Source organism: Accipiter gentilis, chromosome 14 (assembly GCF_929443795.1).
Source record: "Accipiter gentilis chromosome 14, bAccGen1.1, whole genome shotgun sequence".
In the NCBI taxonomy this organism is placed as follows: domain Eukaryota; kingdom Metazoa; phylum Chordata; class Aves; order Accipitriformes; family Accipitridae; genus Astur; species Astur gentilis.
Window position 1 is genome coordinate 16,618,941 of NC_064893.1, and position 19,439 is coordinate 16,638,379.

Sequence of the window (19,439 nt, forward strand, 5' to 3'; positions counted from 1 at the left end):
CCCTGGATGCGAGTTAAATATTTGTCAAATGCTAAATTTCTGGTGGTAAAAGTGCTATGGCTTTCCTACTGCTTTGCTGTACAAAGGAGTGCCTATTGCATCTGCAGTCCCTGAAACTAAATTTGCTGGGTTTTCCTATCTTTCTATAATTAAAGTATTGCTGTGAGTCTTAGAATTTCCTGGCAGTCAGGCACTGCAGAATTGGTACTGGGTGCTTCCTTGTCCTCTGTATGATATGGAGATGAATGTAATTGATTTTCTTATTATTCTTTTTTTCCCCTCTACCTTCCTTTCTACCTATCATTGAGGTCAACTGGAATACTTCTCAAGTCATGTGCAGCAGCATTCTGTCAGGAAACCGCTTCTGCTTGTTCTAGTGGACGAACAGCTTGGATACTGCAATGGCCACCGTTTTCAAAGTTGCACAGTTTGTCTCACAGACCCTAGCATTGGGTCAGCTGGTAGGTTTTTCTGTCGATGATCTATGTGCCATTGAAAGCAGTTGTTAATATCTTTACACACTTATTATTGTACTTATTATAATTCTTTTTTTCCCTTCCAAGCATCATCTTAATGTCTGACAGGCTCCCGTTATTGGAAACAATGGTTTTGGATGATCTACCTAACTTAAAAGATACATATGCCTCCTTGTACTCCTCAGCTATGGAAGACTTAGAGGTGGATTTTGATTCAGGACTGGAGGAAGATGAATTGAAACAGGAGGCTGCTCCTGAGGATTCCACGATCTTTGTAGCTTTTAAAGGAAATATAGGTGACAGAGACTTTGAGCAGAAACTAGATACCATATTGGAGAATGTGCCTGGCCTTTTACACATGGGTAATGTACCTTCTTGTCATTTTTCGACTGTCCTTAAAATATTTATTTATGTGGTTAGGGTGCTTATAGAAAGAAATAGATTATATTGTTTTGGAGTTACTTAGTTTGTAATAAGATTTGTTGGGGTTATTCTTAGTGAATTTGGGAGCTGTTCTTCTCAGAGAGATAGAGTGCAAGTTTCTGCAGTTGTTTTATTGTTTAAAACTTATTTCATTAGTGAGTTCATTTATTCCTGTTCAGTTCCCATGTTTTGCTTGGTTTTTTTCTCTTTAATTTCCCACCGTTACAACATTGCTGTGTTATGTGAAAGTTAAACCAGGCTTGTCCACACAGATGTTTTTTACTACCAAAACCATCCAGTTTAATCCACTACAGTTCATCTGAGAATGGGTTCACTTTCAAGTAACTGTCAGTTCGAGATGTTACTGCCCCTTTGCTGCTACATTGACCTATGCTACCTGATTTTTATTTTTATTTTTTTTCCCTAATGGAGCACATGGAGTGCTCTGACGTACCCCTGTATGCCCACTGAGGTCTGGGGACAGCTGTGTAGCTAGTGAGTGATAATAGGCTTTTGGGACAATAACATCTTTTACCAGCACATTTAGATCTGGAAAAAGACATCTGCCCACTGTCTGAGCATCTTTGTAAATGGTATTATGATGACTACTTATAGCTGCTCAGTTATGTAGTCTTGCTTGTACAAGTACAATCTTTCTTGATAGACAGCCCTCCCTTGGTAAGGGTGCAGTGTTGTGATGGTTTGGGTCAGTGTGGTTGTATCAGTGATGTGCTCCCTCTGCACCGCCAGTTTCCCCAGCAGTGGCCCTCATCTGAGATTACTTGAATGGTCAGGTTAATGGCTTAATTTCTTGCCATTAGTATAGTTTGCTATAGAAACAGTTAAAGCTGGGTGGGTTGCCTGAAGTGGGGTGGCACGAACACATACCCAGAAGAGCCTTGGCGACTGGAACCACAGCAGTGCTGACCTGACTTGGCATGATGTCATATTAACTGCAGTCTAAAAGCCACGTAATTGCCCATACACTCTCCCTCTTTCTGCTGATGGTCATTCAAGCTTTTCATGATAACTGTAGATTGCCATCCCAGCATGCTGCTCTTCTGTTGCATGGTCTTTTGAAATCGCACCATACGATGAAGAATCCACCTTTCTTCTTCAGGCAGGCAGCCTTTGTGTTTAAACAAAGCTAATTTTCTAGATTAGGTTTTAAAATGTTCATTGCATTGCTCATATTTTCAATAATGTAAAATACCTTTTCAGAAAAATAACCTATGACTTCTGAATAACCAAACTGAATTTGTCACTTTGTTCTTTTCTTTCCTTTCCATTTTGTCCAGTTGTAGTCACTTGGGTCTGGCTGGGGTCCTTGCTGTTACCTCTCGGGGAGATAAAAAAGTTGGGATAAGACAAAAATGCTATGAAGAAATACGACTGTTTTGAGCTGTATCTTATAAACAGTTGGAAGTAGACATAAAACTAACAGATAGTTACTGGTGTAAAAGGGTATGTGTTAATACCATAGATGAATTGTGTAGTTTTTGAATGGAAATAAATCCAATCTGTAGCTGTATGGAGTTGCCTTTGTTATACGGAGGCATCTGCATGCTGGTTTGTTATAAATATTAATGGCAGGATTAATAAACATGATTGAGACCTCAGCTGAGAAAGCAGAAGGCAAATTTTTAAAATCAGTGTCAAATTAATTTGAAAATTATCCATGTGACAAGTAATTTAAACTGATTCAGAGCAAAATAGGAAATTCAGAATGTTGAGTTAGTAAATAACATTGGTTTAGACTTGGCAGATGCAATATTTGAAAAAGATGACACTCGGGTACTAATATCTAGAAATACTGAAACTGATAATGCAATTTTTATATGTAAAATATTGCAACATTAATAACAGTAATATAAGACTGTTCAAACTTCCACAAAAAGAGGTTTTAAAACTACTCCTGTCATGTTTCCAGCCAAAAATGTGTTTATAAGTAGGAAGAGGATGAATTTAATACCATTACTGTAGCAGCAGGAGGGACTTGGTGAATTAGTTAAGGACAAGAGATTCCTAAATAGGAGTGAGTTATTGGCATTCTTAAATGACATGTTCTTCAGAATCAAAAAGTTAGCAAACTTTTAGTAAATCTGATGTTACAGTGGAAGAACTAGCTGATTAAAATTTGGGCCAATGTTTACTGGTTTCAAAGGGACTTCCTGTTCAGAAAGCTAGAAACTTGAAGCTTAGAAACCTGTATTAGGAATATACTTTTAATTATCTGTAAATGCATTTTTGTGGCAATAATTTAGGTACCACTCCAGATAAATATATCCAAGATAGCTCTACCTTTTTGCTAATTTCCACCTGTTACTTTTAAAACAATTGACCTATGTGGAAACACTCGTATGTAGAATAGGTTTTCAGAAAACCTGCAACTAAATATTTTGCGTGACTTTAATATGTTTTTTTTTTGCAGTGGATTGAACATACCTATTCAGAAAACCTAAATAATATGGTAGAAATTAATTAATACTGGTAGGACTCTGTTAGCACTGGTGTTCTAAAAAGATGGTTTCCCAAGCATTTGTAGAGCAAATATTTGAAGAATGAGGGTTTCGTTCTTGTAGTCAGTTTTTTCACACATCCATCTGGTTCACTACCAGATTTACTAAATCTGTTTAACTAGATATTTTCATATCTTTCCAAAGTAGTTTATCCACAGAATATTTCAAGTTTTGTCAAGTGATTGTGTTGCCTATTGCGTTGGTTATCAATTGGGTAGTTTTTATATTGCCAATTTTTGGGACATACATGAAGTGGTTTGGCAGAATCGGTCACTGTATGCCTTTGCTGGAGAAATCTCCTGTATCTGAGTCTAACCACTTGATAATTTTCAAAGCCAAATAATTGTTTCATTTTTTTCAGCTGTGCTTTTTTGCCAAGTTATTTCATGATACATGTTTGAAAACTGCCTTTACACTGACTGACCATTTTTCGTTTAAGAATCCAACAAGTTGAAACTGCAGAAGATAGAGCCTTGGAACAGTGTCCGCGTTACCTTCAATATACCCCGTGAAGCTGCTGAGCGGCTGCGAATTCTGGCTCAGAATAATAACCAACAGCTTCGTGACCTGGGAATTCTCTCAGTTCAGATTGAAGGTATTTCACACCTACTTTGCTTCCAAAGGCATGAAGCTAAAATATAAGTGTACTCAACATGCAATTTTGTGTAATGGGTTAATGTTGCAACACTTCTAATTTAGTAGTTTGGAGAATGACTTCAGTGAAAAGGTGGCTCAAGACTTTTATTCTTTCAATAATAGGTTTAATAGTAAAAATGATAGCTGAAAATCCTCTGAGCATCAGGAAACCTCCTGAAAAATGTTTTTTGAGTGTTAGCTAGCAAAATGTGCCCCAATTTTTTTTTTCCCCTAATTCTTTCATATGAGGCTTTCTTAAGAACAAGTTTGTGGATTTCACAATTAAAATACGTATTCTGGACAGTTTTCCAAGAGCATACTCAGGATGAAAACAAGGGCATTTAATGCTTGTCATGGTGTTTGTTTTTCTGAAAATTGAAATCCAGAAGATAAGGGTAGTACGGTGCATAACTATCCTTCTGAAGTGCGCATTATAGGTAAAGTTTGTTCTTCCTTCCTTGACATCTTTTAAATGTCCTTTTGAAAATGTCTGTATTCTGCTTTGCTGTATATCGTTCAGTTCACCCAAATTGTGCATTACTTTTAGGGGAAGGTGCTATCAATTTAGCTTTAGCTCAAAACAGAAGCCAAGATGTCCGAATCAATGGGCCCCTGGGAGCAAGCAACTCGGTGCGAATGGAAACGGGGTTTCCCATGCAAGGGGGACAAGGTAAATTCCTTCGTTTTTTATTTGTTTGGCTTTATACACTTTGAACTTTGTTACTAAGCTAAGTGTAAAATTTCACTGATTCTAGCAACTATTTGCAGAATTATTATTGCCATTTTAATTGATGTGTGTTCTTGTTTCTGTACTGTCAAACCATGTCCCACATTATGTAAACTAAATAGTTGAAGTGATTTGGGTGGGGCAGATTGGTTTGGTTTGGGGGTTTTTGAGGGTTTGGTGGCTTGGGTTTGGGTTTTGGCAGTTTGTTGTTTTGTGGGATTTTTTTGAAATAAAGACTGTTAACGCAGATGAGTCTAGAATAGTGAATTCACTTAGAAATGTGCACAAATTATCACAGTTTTCTGTTTAGCTACCTTTATGAAAATGAGCATAAGCCTTTATTCAGTGTACAATAATAAACTATGTTAGATTAAATCTATTATGATTATGGGAAGGAGGACACTGTTAGTTTCTGTTTTTATTTTCTGATAAACTTTTGAGATCTGATCAGAGAGAATTAAGTTTCGTGGACATAATAAGTAATTTCTAACTACAAAAGTCAGATTTTATGAAGAGTTAAAAGAAAGCTACTATGTAATGTATTTTAATATCTCAGTAAATAGGATTTAAAGCAATTAAAAAAAATGGGAGCTTTTTTGTCAGAGTTAATGTAAGATGATGAGAAGGAATGGAAAGAACATTTCACCTCTGTAGAAACCTGATTAAACACTAGTTTAATCACTGTGCGTAAAAAGGAATCTAAAACATTTAAAGAAGGTTTTACTTTGAAAGTGGCTGCTCTAATCTTCACTGTGACAATCATGAGCTTCATTTCCTACCTGCAGGTCAACACTATAAATGTAAACAGTATTAACATAACAACAGTATAACCAACAGGTCAACAATATAAACCATTTTGTAAAATAGCAGTCTGTTGAAGTGAAACATTGAAATTTTTCTCTCTTATACCACCTCAGTTACTTTCTAGTATCAGCTTTTGCAAAAAACACAGTACATGTATAACTGATAAAATCTTGTCACCTGGTGACTTTAGTGGCAAGTCAGGCTCAAATAATTAATGAGTCAGTAATGTCTCCTTCTGTAACCTTTTTAAAGGTTTGGAGCTAAAGGAAAAGATTCAGCGTGACCTTAACTTGTTTGTTTTATACCAGGGAATCTAAGCCTTCAGACAGAAATGGGTCCTCAGGTTATTTCAGACAAACAGTTCTTAAAGTTTAAAGAAATGTTTTATTAACGAATAGAATTTTTTTTCTTGTAAAAAAAAATCTAAAATTCTTCTTTATGAACTACAAGACTTGATAATTTTTATTTTTATTTTTTAAGGTTTAATAAGAATGAGCAATGCTGCAGCTGTCATGATGTCCCAGAGTGGAAATGTGCCTTCCTCTATGGTGGCAAGTGGTGCTAGTGCTGAGCTGCAGCCAAGAACACCTCGGCCTCCCTCACAGCCAGGTGGTAAAATTTAGTCACAGTACTGACGTGAAAAGTTCTTGAATTCTTATTCTTCAGCACACAGGCTTGAGCGTGCACTCATAAGAGTACTCCAGAATTGTCCTGGAGTATTTCCCCTGCCCTTTCTGGGAGTTACTCTTTCTGTGGAACCCTCCCTGCCCCAATTAATCTGGTAAAACTTTTCAAATAATTTGGGTGTCTAATAAGTCACCAGGTTGCTTAGTATTTTGTTCAAATGCGTTGAGCAGCAGTAGTGGTATTTTTGCAGTAGAACTGTTGTGACTGAGCTTTATGTTTAGATAAAGGTGAGAGAAGGAGTGATTGAATGAGGCAGATGTCTCCAGTAGGAAGCAAATGCACCAGACTGAGCACAACTGCTTTTCAGGAGGGGTAGGTAGACTGAAGTTTAAGGATTGGGGATCTGGGTGTGTGTGAATGTTTAGAGTTTATTCTTTGCAATTCTGCCAGTACAAGTTACTTGCATTTTGGGACTACTGAAAAAGAGAGGGGGTTATTCCTTGTCTCTGCATAAAATGGTGGCAGTGCTTGCCAATTTCTGTAGATCTGTGCAGTATTTATTCTTACAGGCAGCATTTTTCAGAAATGTTTTAAATACTCCGGGAATACTAGTTTATGATACTATCTTAATTTCTTGTTATGCCACTTTTTTTAACTGATAGGGATAATAGCCCCAACAAGTGGGTTATACATACAAACTGGGGGACGAGAGGCTGGAGAGCAGCCCTGCGGAAAGAGATCGGGGGGTTTGGGTTGATGGCAAATTGAATGGGAGTCAGCGGTGTGCCCTGGCAGCCAAAAGGGCCAGCTGTGTCCTAGGGTGCATCAGGCACAGCATTGCTAGCCGGTCGAGGGGGGTGATTGTTCCACTCTACACCGCACTGGTATACTGGGTGCAGTTTTGGGCGCCTCAATACACAAAAGACATCAGACTGCTAGAGTGTTTCCAGAGGAGGGTGACCAAGATGGTGAAAGGTCTCAAGGGCAAGACTTAGGAGGAGTGGCTGAGGTCACTTGGCTTGTTCAGCTTGGAGAAAAGAAGGCTTAGGGGTGCCCTCATTGCAGTCTACAACTTCCTCAAGGGGGGCAGTGGAGGGGGGTTGCTGATCTCCTCTCTCCGGTGACCAGCGATAGGACACGAGGAAATGGAATGAAGCTGCGTCAGGGGAAGTTCAGATTGGACATTAGGAAAAGGTTCTTCACTGAGAGGGTGGTCGGTCCCTGGAACAGGCTCCCCAGGGAAGCGGTCATGGCACCAAGCCAGTCAGAGGTTTAGTCATATGGTCATATGGTTTAGTTTTAGTCCTGTGAGGAGCAGGGAGTTGGACTCAATGATCCTTATGGGTCCCCTCCAACTCGAGATTCTCTGATTCTACTATTCTAAGCATGCAGAAGGCTTACATTAGTCTGTAGCAACAAGCATTGTGGAGCTATTGTGCTTTATTGTAGAGGTTATAAATTGATAAGACTTGGCTTCTCAGGATTCCCAAACATTTTGAAAACTTTCAGAGCATTGCCTGTTCTGTCTGTTGGAGAAATTGGAACACTGGAGCGTGAATTTTTATGCAGAGTAAGCAAATGCAAGCAAGCAATTTACCCTTTCTTGTTTTGGGGTGGGTTTTGTCTCCAGTAGGTTATTTTTTTACTTTTCTTTGCTATTTTAATAGATGCAATGGACCCACTCTTATCTGGGCTAAATATCCAGCAGCAAAATCATCCATCTGGATCTTTAGCTCCCCAGCTCCATTCAATGCAGTCAGTTCCTGTAAACAGGCAGATGAACTCAGCCAACTTTCAGCAGCTACAGCAGCAGACGCAGTTGCAGACACGTCCTCCCCAGCCACATCAGCAGCCACAGCAGGGTATTCGACCTTCATTTACTTCACCAGCACAGGTTCCAGTTCCCCCTGGCTGGAACCAGCTTCCTTCTGGAGCACTTCAGCCTCCTCCAACCCAGGGAGCATTGGGTACATTGACAGTAAACCAGGGTTGGAAAAAGGCCCCATTGCCTGGACAAATGCAGCAGCAACTTCAAGCAAGACCATCTCTAGCAACAGTACAAACTCCTACTCATCCTCCACCTCCATATCCTTTTGGAAGCCAGCAAGCTTCCCAGGCTCACTCAAACTTTCCCCAAATGAGCAATCCTGGCCAGTTTACTGCTCCTCAAATGAAAAGCCTTCAGGGAGGGCCCTCACGGGTTCCTACACCACTACAACAACCCCACCTGACCAACAAGTCTCCTGCTTCCTCTCCCTCCTCCTTCCAGCAGGGATCTCCTGCATCATCTCCAACAGTTAACCAGACGCAGCAGCAGATGGGACCAAGGCCTCCCCAGAGTAGCACGGTTCCCCAGGGATTTCAGCAGCCTGTCAGTTCTCCTAGTCGTAATCCTATGGTGCAACAGGGGAACGTACCCCCCAACTTCATGGTGATGCAGCAGCAAAACCAAGGTCCACAAGGTTTACACCCTGGTTTAGGAGGTAAGAAGTACTGAGACCTTCTTTTATTTTAAAAAGAAAAGAAATATAAAATGGCTAGTACTAATGTTGCTGTTAGTTTTGAAAAGATCCTTTAAAAGACAGAATAAAGGCATAGATTGAGTATAAAGTGGGCATGGGTGAAATTAGCATCAGCATCACTTCATTTCTACTACCTATCTCTGTCCTGCAGCATCACAGTGATAACCTAATGGTAGACTCTGGGCCACTGCAGAAATTGCTGTATGCTATTGCTGGTTATGACTGCCAGTCATCCTCTTGACAATTCTTCTGTTGCCTTTAAGCAAGTTCAGGATACTCAGAGATGGTGTGGGGTTTTTTTTTTTGTTTGGGGTTGGTCTTTGGGAAGGGGATTTTTTTTGAGAAAGAGAGAGTGAGTGTAATAAGAACAAATGAACATTTTATTTCTCTGTTCAGCTTCCTCTGTCACTATTTACGTTTTCTACTACAGAAACGAGGCATTATTTTGCATCTTCCTTTCTAAGTTTTGGATGTCTCTTCTTGAGCCTGTCTTTATTTGTCATCAGTTTCTTCCCATATAAAAGAGGAAAGAGCTATTATTGCCATGCTGTTGTACTCCCTATTCTAAAATTAAGAGATCAAGGGGTGTTTTAATTTCCCCTTTGGCTGTGTTGTCTTTAGTTTTCTCCTTGGACCTCCACACTCACATCTTTTACTTACTACTCCTAGAATTCTTCTCTAACAGTGAATGAATTTCATTTGTCAATCTCAAGATCTCTTTTGTGTCCTTGGTGTTTTTTTCCTCTTTTGTAGTTCTGTGCCAGACTTGTAGCACTTCTCTCTGCTCACTCATTTGTTCATCTTTCTCTGGAATGGCTGCTCTCAGATACCCATACACAAGGTCTTGCTTAAGCTTTTGAAATATTTTCTTTCTGTACTTACAAAGTATGAGCCATATTCTTTGTCCACCTACACACAGATAGATATATATGTGTGTATATATATATATTCTGGTTTCTTGCATTTTCACATTGTATGTCTGAAATCTGTCCAAAAAGCTGTAAGGCATACCCGTTTCTTGGTCTGCTGATCTGGACAAGCTTTTTGTTTTCACTCTTTGTACCGTGGGCCTCATTTGAATTCAGATGAATTTTCTCAGTTTCAAGGTTCTCCTCTTCCAGACTGTTCTTAGGCTCTGCCAGTGCCCTGTACTTGATATAGCTTATCTTGTCTCCATATGGAAGCCGTTATATTTATTATTTATTGTAGTCACATTTCCCTACAGTTTTGCCTCATTAGCCATATGTCCCTATCAGGAATCATTTCCTCTATGTAGCATAGCCATGAGCTCTAGATAGTACAACCTGTGTATTCCCCTTCCTAAGTAAACTACTACAACAAAACCCTGCTTTTTTTGAGTTAAAAATGACACCCCAAATAAACTATCAAAATACATTATTTGGACTCACTGTCGACCTTATTGCTAAAGTCGGTAATCCTGCTGTGAGCTATATCCCCAGCTGATTTAAAAAGACAGGATTCCATTGGTTTCAGTAAAGCTGTGTTGCTTCCACTTGCTGAGATTTTTGCCTGGCTTCTGTGCATGCTCGTTCCTCGCTGCAATGAATATGTTAATTAAATTGTAATTATGGATCTTTCAATTTTTGAGCCATCTTGTGTTATGTTAACCAAGTTATAATTACAGATCTTTCAAATTTTAAGCCATCTTGCATTTAAAAGTTTGGTGTAAATGAATACATTCAAACGCTTTCCATTTTGCCTAGTTAATTTAGCAAATCAGAATTTATATTAGATTTGGAATAGGCCAAGTTAACACTTCTTTTTTTCTCAGTTCAAGTATTCCTACATGCAAAACTTTCCTGAAGGTTTAGCAGAACTAAAACTAGAGTCCAGTGGTGTGATGTTTCAAGAAGTATATGTTCCATATTTGCAGATGTGTTTTGTTGTTTGACCTGTAAACTTGATTATCTTGAAATATTAATTACAAACATAAGACCAGATTAATTAACACAAGCAATACAATTAAGTGTGCAAGAAAGCTGTAACTGTAGAAGGAACCAAAGTCAAATTCTGGCTGCATATTGTGGGTCAGAAACATAAGGGAGGACAGGGTTGCTTCTAGGTCTGTGGCTTCGTCTATTTGACAGCGAGTTAAAAAGAAGTGGGTTCTGTTAAATCCATTTATGCTGCTGCTGCTCACATTGGTAGACAGAGGGAAGGTTTTGCTCTTTGTCCCAGGGCAGCAGTGATGTTCTGATACATCAAAGGGTGGGCGTTGTGCCAGATAGGGGCCTGACAGAATTACTTGCTCTTACAGTAGAAATAGCAGGGTTACTTGAATGAGCAGCTCTTGTGAAGGTTTTTGAGTGTGCGTACACACAGCAGCAGTGCCAAGGAGCGTGTACCTGGTGTGTTATGGTGAGAGTTGTTGAGAGGAGCGCATCACGGTAACAAATGCAAGTTACTTGTGTTTGCATGCATGGAGTAAGTTAAGGGCCTGATTAGAGTTGAGATGCAGTAGAGAAGAAAACAGCGAACTATGTTACTTCAATTTCTAAGAAGTCGAACATGGACTTTTTGCCTTCTCTGTGGGGTAAGTTTTGTATTTAAATTACAGTTTGAACTGAGTCATAGTAGTTTGTTAGGCAGAATTATTGCACACATAAGAACTATAAATGTCTTCAGTGGGTTTCATGTATTGGCAAAAAACACCTTCTGCCTAAACTTGTAATGTGACAGTACAGACTCAAAGGTATCCTTCCTATCACAGTCCAATTGTAGATTTTTTCTCTTTTTTTTTTTTAAGTCCTGTTTTCCGTACTTACTAATAAGAAAATCCTTGTGTTCAGGAATACCCAAGCGCCTCCCCCCAGGGTTCCCTGCAGGCCAGGCTAACCAGAACTTCATGCAAGGTCAGGTGCCTTCCACAGCTCCAGGAACACCGGTGAACAGTGGAGCGCCGCAGCTGCAAACTAGCCAAAATGTGCAGCACACAGGTCTGTTTGGGATGTGGTGTTCCTCAGTTTTTAATTTTTTGTAGAAAATTACGCCTTTACTTGTGTAACACAGATACCAAAACATTAAACTCTTGTCACTAATAGGGAGTTAACTAGCTGGGGCTGCAGGGGCATTCTGTGTGTATTGCTAAATGAAGAAAAGCAGGAGGCTGCTCATGGCTTTTCAAACAACCCAACTATTACTGATTAGGACTCTGGTGCTAGGATCCAGAAGTATCTGTTAAGAAGTGGAATGGAAGTGTCACTGAAATTTGGAGGCTAGGGGTAATGGTACAATACAAAAGGAACTTCTTTCCAGAAAAAAAACCATAAATTGTGCTTATTATCTTAGAAGCACAACAACAAAATAATCTTGTTCTGCTTTGAAAAGATAATTTATTAGTTCCTTTGAAAGCTTTGGAAGTCTGCTTATAGTCAGACCTGTAAAAATTAAATCTGTAGTTCATAAATGTCTCCATTTAACAATTCTATTATTAGTCTTTTATCTGGATTATGCGTACCCTGATAATGTCATTTCATCAGTACTCTGTGTGTATTTATTTTTTAACTCGTTATAAAATAACTTCAAGGTTTGAATCTTATTTTGGTTAGGAATTACTCTGAGTTAGGTGATATTATGGAAGATTTTCAAACTTATGTACAGGTAACAACTGAAATTAAATTTTTTATGTCTTCTGCAGTGGGGTACATGGGAAATACCAGTCTTAAGTGTTTATTTTGAGAAGTATGAAGTTCTCTTTTGACAACTGATATGTATCTGTAGCATCAAACACTGCATCACAGGACTGCAAATGTGTCAGATGTTCCAGTTCATTTGAAAAGGGAGGAAAAAACTTTTGGAATACTTACTCAACATTGAAAGTTGTGAAAACTCTTATACCATTCCAATCAGTTTCTTACTGGCAATTTTTTTTTTTTTTTAAGGTGGCCAAGGATCTGGACCTCCTCAAAATCAGATGCAAGCACCACATGGCCCACCAAATATGATGCAGACCAATCTAATGGGACTTCATGGAAATATGAACAACCAGCAGGCTGGTGCTAGTGGGGTGCCACAAGTTAACATGGGCAACATACAGGGACAGCCTCAGCAAGGACCACAGTCTCAGCTTATGGGAATGCATCAGCAAATTGTATCCTCTCAAGGACAGATGGTAAACATTCAGGCTCAGGGATCACTGAATCCTCAAAACCAGATGATACTTTCTCGAACTCAGCTCATGCCACAAGGCCAAATGATGGTGACACCACAAAACCAAAATCTTGGTCCTTCTCCCCAAAGGATGACCCCACCCAAACAGATGATTCCCCAGCAGGGACAACAGATGATGTCTACACACAATCAGATGATGGGACCTCAGGGCCAGGTCTTGTTGCAGCAAAACTCAATGATGGAACAGATGATGACCACTCAGATGCAAGGAAATAAACAGCCTTTTAGTACTCAAAACCAGTCCAATGTTATGACGGGGCCAGCTCAACTGATGAGAGGACCAACCCCAAACATGCAAGGAAACATGGTGCAGTTCACTGGGCAGATGATGGCACAGCAAGGCCCTGTGAATGGTAATCCTTCTCAGGTTATGGGAATTCAAGGGCAGGTTTTAAGACCCACTGGACCTGGTCCTCACATATCTCAGCAACTTGGGGATACTACTACTACAACAAATAATGATGTGAACTTGACACAGATGTTACCGGATGTTCCTGTGCAGCAGCCAAACATGGTGCCTTCTCACATGCAAGCAATGCAAGGAAACAACAGTGCTTCAGGGAGTCATTTCTCTGGCCATGGGCTGCCTTTCAGTACAGGGTTTAGTGGAACGCCAAATGGGAATCAGATTTCCTGTGGGCAGAATCCTGTTTTTCCTGTCAATAAAGATGTTACGCTCACAAGTCCGCTCTTGGTTAACCTTCTACAAAGCGATATATCAGCAGGACACTTTGGTGTGAATAACAAACAAAATAATCAGAATGCCAACAAGCCGAAGAAGAAGAAGCCTCCAAGGAAGAAGAAAAATAATCAACAACTAGAACAAACAACGTAGGTTTAATATTACATTGTTTTTATAAGGGGCATGGGGAGGATCCACAGGCAACTTGTCAATATTTTTTCAGCAAGTATGGGGTGAGAAAGGACCTGTATTATTTCATATTCTAGCAGTTTCTCTCAGGAGTTAAATGATAACCCATTGGCAACTCTGCCACTGGAAAGTTCATTCAAGAATAAAAAAAACCTATGCAAACATCCCAGATCAATTATAAACCCAATTTTAATGGCACCGTTCCTTATGTTTACTGGGTAAAGGAAGTGTAGAATGTGGCACATGGTGCCACAGCCCTTGGAAGAGGAGGCTGCGTTTTTTAAGCAGCCTGACAGCCATGATCAAAGGTTGGGAAGTACTTTGAGAAGAATTAGAAGCCTCCATGTCACATGTGCAGTAGAGATTTTTTGGGGGTTGTTTCCTGAATTATATGCATATCTGGATTTGTTTCTGCCTGGAATTGAGCTGGACTTCTCTCTTAGTTGAAGCTGCAACTAGAATTTAGGGGGAAGAATCTGGTACTTCCTGGGTATGAGGATAACAGGCCCAAGCAGTGGTGGTCTTCCTGGCCTAGGAGAGATTAGGATGGAAAAAACCCCACAACTCCTGAGAGGGAAGAGGGAAATGGGTAATATTGAGAGATGAATGAATGTACCTGTTTAGTGGAAATATGATATTGCTGAATCCTTTCATTCCTCTTTGGCCAGCGTATTCTTCGTTGACCAGCTGTCCTATAACCTTTTGCTGTTGACAGTCTACTAATACCAACACAGGGTGGTAGACTAGTGCTGCTGTACCATTATTTAGCTAAAATGGTAAAGGCAGATATGCTATATCTATTTATTCTGATGCTGCAGATGAGCCACAGGGGCATTGACAGAAATCCATTTGATGGAACATCTGGGGATTGTTTCCAGTTTGGTTTAGAAAAAATGGAAAAACTCTGCACAGAAAATTATAACCCAAGAATATTGAAATTCCAAAGTTAAATTCTTAAACAAACAAACAAAAAGGTAGTAAAGGCACATTAAGCTACTGGTGTGGCTCTGGTTCCACCAGTCCCAATCCTTTGAATAATCATTGCAAGTCTTTAACCTGAAGTTTATGCCACCTTTTCCAGGGACAGATGTCCAGTTCAGTGCAAAGAGTGGATGGCATTCAAGTACTAAGCAACAGTTCGATATTTTATTTTTTCCCTTGGTTATTCAGTGTGTAGCCACAACCTGCATTTTATGCACAGTGTCAATATTCCTTCATGAAAATGGAATTAATTTTCTCATGGACATTTTAGTTCTGGACTGAAACAACTCGCATCATCTATGGCAAGTGATCTTCTGTGACAATTGTTAATTGGTTTAACTAGTACTAAAATAAAATGCAGGAGCTGTTACATGCATTTTACAGATGCAGAAATGCTGCATAGCAAAGATAAAGCAAAGATGCTAATATAATAGGCCTTGAAAAAAGTCTTCCAAATACCTGCTATATAATTATATATGGTCCTGGTATGGCTTATCAGCTCAACACTGCTGCAGAACAGGCCATGTGATTTCAGATTAAATCTGAAGGAGTAAACAGTCTATGGCCAGCTGTGAAAACCTGGTTAAAGTAACTCACTTAGAACCAAGTGGCCACTGTGTGATTAGACTGCAATGTTGGGGTGATTTGGAAACTGAGATACCAGCTTGTCTCTTGCAGTGCCTGACTTGTTAAACCTCATCAGCTTCTGCAATGTGTAGAACAGCGATCATTCATGCCCAGGTGGGCAGCTGCGGACAGCCATGATCCATGCAGCTGCAGTGCTGCCGCAAGGAGCGGGGCAGGCCTGTAGGGAAGGCCATAGGTGTTGATGTGCTGAGCTTTCTAGCTTTGATAGTCTTTGGCTCTGTGGAAGGGAGATACATGAGGGCATGTAGGTGTCTTAATTTTGCCATTCCAGAAATCTTAAATGCAAGTAATTTGGCAGGAGCAGGTTGTAACAGTATATTGCACAAGGTAGTGTTGTGTGGTCCAGTTGTAAAGAATAGTTGTAGCATAATGGTAGAATGTGCATCTTCCTGCTTTTGATACATTAGATCCTGCAGAGAGTCTCTCAAGCAGATTCTTTCCTGTTTATTGTTCACCTGACATTCAAAGATATCCAGATGTCTTTCAAACAATAACAATGTCTTAATTTTCTTTGTATCAAAAACATTCATGTTGCATAGCTGCTACCCAACAGCAATTTGTATAGTACCAGAAGGCACTGCTGATAATTTGCAGTGAAGTAAAATACGCAAACCTTGTATCACCATTAGTCATCTGCATCTTTCATGGAAAGTAGGGTTTTTTTTGCCCCAAACCAAAGACAAAAATGGCCTTGTATTTCTAGGTAGGAAAGATCTGGTGCTATGCGACAGAAAAAATAAAAGTTTCAATTTTAAGTAGGTTCCAATAAAATAATAGTAACTACTACGGTAGTGAACTGTCTTGCCATGGAAATGACAGAGGATTCAGAGGGAGCACTCTCTTCTGAAGAGAAAATCCGTTAAAGAAAAGCCTTGTTAGGATTTTGTTTTCATTGGTCTTACTGATGATCACCCAGCTTCAGTGTGGCCTGGGAATATCAAGAAACAGATATATAAAGCTCTCCTCTGAGCTTACAAAGCCCCACAAGACTATTTGTTCATTAAAAAGTTTTCACAACAAAAGAAGCCTAAATTACAGCTTTTCTATTGAGCTATGACAACTCAAAAAGAATTCCTAACTCTTAAACCAGGCTTTTAATCAGATTTTGGCATACTTAACAAAGGAAATACCACTTTGTACTTACTCTATCACTTAAATTTTCAGTGAGCATTCTCTTGCAATTGCTACCTGCAGAATGCTGTTTTGGCACCTGATATGGATTAGCATTTTGTTTCTTAATGGGCTGTATATTAATCACTTTATTCTTGCAGGAGCATTAAGAAGGGAGCTATCCTTAAAAATATTTTTTGAGATTATACTCCAGCAAAAGGAGGGTGACTGCTATGAAAACTGGCTGCAGTACCTTCCTGCCTCATTTGCTCTTGGCATCCCTAGCATTGTTAGGCAAGCTCAGCGTTTTCCTCTCTTGGAACTGCTGATTCTTTTAAATTTGATTTGGATCACTTTCTTCTGCGTCAGAAGCAAACAGGATGCTTTTCACCTCAGCTTCTTCTCTGTCATTCTTCCTTAGAAATTTTAGAATTCAGAGCAGCAAACCTTATGTAGAAATGCAGCTAATTTGATAGACATGCTCCAGATGATTCTGGGTTTTTTCTTAGAAATAATTTCTGAGATGTAATAATATAATAACAAAAGTACCTTTAGCAAATATGGTTTGTAGACTGAGCCATATTGGAATGTATGTAGCTATTGAAAGAGTTTATTCATCTGAGTCTAAAATAGTTTTAAGGGTTTGCTTAATTGAGGAACTTAGTATTGGAATGAAAACCAAGACATTTTGGAAAAGTAGGTTGTTTAAAAGTGCATCTGTTTTCTGAACCTGAAGACTGTAGGTAAGGGGGTGTAAACTGAGAAAAAGATGCTAGAGGAAATGTGATTGTAGATAAAATATGTTAGTTAATTCTAACTAATGCACAAACAGTTGTTTAATGTTCCCCTGTGCGCAGGCGGTAAACATCATGTACTTCTAGAGCAGAAATAATACACTTGGTGAAATCACTGCTGGCATTCGGATTTGCAGTATCCAGTGTGAAGTGTGATGTGCAGCTGGTGAACAACACTGCAAGACAAAGCAATCTTTCTCAGCCAGATTTAGAGAGCTTTTAACTCCAGGTCTGGAGGTGACAGTACCCCTGTACACATGGGAAATGAAACTCATTTAGCATCAGAGGACAAGTGCCTTTCTATAAAAGCAGCAGTTGTTGCAGAGCATTGTACTGTGTCGGCAGGGCTGGTTCTGCTTGCATGTGTACTGTAATTTTATTTTTGCACACCTTATTTCAGCATCTGCAGTCCTTTGGGGGGTTGGAGAGGGGGTGTTTTGGCTATTTTTTGTCTTCTGGAGTTCTCTCTCCACTCTGACAAGGGATTTTGTATCTGAAGAATGTGCTTGAGAATGCAGCTGGTGGAGCAAAGGGGGTTCACTTATGACAATCCATACTGTACGTAATGTGCAGTTGATATTTTGGTTTGGTGGTTTGTTTTTGGGTTTTTTTTACATCCAGAAAAAAAGGAAAGAAAAAAAATACAGAATATTTGTCCCCCTCACACAAACTTCTCATCTTGCTTGTTATTCGTATTCAGAATTTGGGTTTTTTTGATGGGTGGTGGTTGCTAAATATGCCCAGTGAATTTCAGCTACCTTCAAAATTCAAGTTATGTTTAAGTTTTCCAGCGATTACCATAGCAGTCTTTCCTGTAATAACTGCTCTTCTTTCCTAGCAAACAAAACTCATGTCTGTTTTGCAAGGTTTGTACATCTTGCCCGATTAGACCCATCTGGCAGGAGATGTTTTCTAACATCAATTTTGCACCATGATTGTTTTCTAGGTTAAGCCTGTTTGCAGTGATGCTCTGCATTGGCTTTTATCTAATCTTTAACTGTAGCATTTTTAATCTCCCACCATTATAAAGAAATAATAAATGGCAAAATTACAAATTTAAGATTGTATTCACAATTTTAGGCAGTTATTCCAGTTATTTGCTGGCACCTACATCAAAGGCTGCAGCTCCTCCGGGTGATACTGCTGCCAGAATTTTTGTTCATTTGTGGCTGCTAATACAATGCTTCTTGGGCACGTGTATGTATTTTGCCAATTTTCATCAAATTTATTGGTGGAGGCATGTAAGCCTACAACAATTGCATCACAAAAATTGGTGGTGTGCTGGATTAGACAAAAGGTATAACTCTTAACTACTTTCTTTGACAATACTTGTCCGCTCAGCAGCAGTGCTTGGAACGGTTCTGTTGTTTGCCCCATTTCTTACCTTTCTTCTCTCTTGGCTTATGTTCTCCCTAGTTTTGACTGGTGAAAGTGCAGGGACTTTCAAGTCATACACTCCTTTTTGAACATTGGTTGGGTACTTAATAGCACATTAGGACAGGCCTGGGTCTCTCCATGTCAGCTGTACAGTTGCTAGAAACTGTTACTCTCAAGTAAAATTAAATAAGGTAGATCTCTCCACCTTTACATACTTCAAATTCTTATTTTGCTGAAAATTTCTTTTGTCCTTGGAATTTCTGCTTTATTCTGTCTCTGTTTGTTGGCAGTGGGCTTATTTTGATGTCCTTAATTTTAACTTGGAGCTTTTACTATGTAGATCTCCCAACAGCCTTCATATATTCATGAAGCTGATAAGCAGTTAAGGTCTTTTACTCTTCATCCGTCTTTATCTTACATCCTCTGACCATATATATTGATAGCTATGGAAACTTGTTTTTTCTAAGTCTGCAAAAGCTGTCTTGATTCAATGGAAGTATTAGGTGTTCAATCTGAACAATTTTAAATGGTCCTAGAGAGTCTCCTGGAGCATGAAGTACCCCTGGAGAAAGACTTAGGGGTACTGGTGGGTGAAAAACTGAATATTGAGCTGGCAGTGTGCACTTAACAGCCCAGAAGGCCAACTGTATCCCGGCCTGTATCAAACGAAGCACGGCCAGCAGGTCAAGGGAGGGGATTCTGCCCCTCTACTACGCTCTGGTGAGACCCCACC

At 39.5% G+C, this 19,439-nt stretch overlaps 1 protein-coding gene across 11 annotated transcripts in view; it reads left to right on the top strand.

Annotated features, from left to right (window-relative positions):
- Positions 1 to 19,439, top strand: part of NCOA6 (nuclear receptor coactivator 6) — a 48,361-nt gene that overhangs the window by 12,755 nt on the left and 16,167 nt on the right. For 8 of the 11 annotated variants that reach the window (XM_049816183.1, XM_049816185.1, XM_049816187.1 and 5 more), the window contains 8 exons: positions 309 to 461; positions 564 to 838; positions 3,858 to 4,013; positions 4,602 to 4,724; positions 6,066 to 6,194; positions 7,880 to 8,695; positions 11,545 to 11,691; positions 12,637 to 13,756. In XM_049816183.1, the coding sequence (XP_049672140.1) occupies positions 574 to 838; positions 3,858 to 4,013; positions 4,602 to 4,724; positions 6,066 to 6,194; positions 7,880 to 8,695; positions 11,545 to 11,691; positions 12,637 to 13,756 (2,756 nt within the window). In that variant the 5' untranslated portion in view covers positions 309 to 461; positions 564 to 573. Of the gene's footprint in view, positions 1 to 308; positions 462 to 563; positions 839 to 3,857; positions 4,014 to 4,601; positions 4,725 to 6,065; positions 6,195 to 6,493; positions 6,585 to 7,721; positions 7,783 to 7,879; positions 8,696 to 11,544; positions 11,692 to 12,636; positions 13,757 to 19,439 lie in introns of those variants that run through there. The other 3 variants (XM_049816190.1, XM_049816193.1, XM_049816192.1) reach the window with 3 other exon arrangements.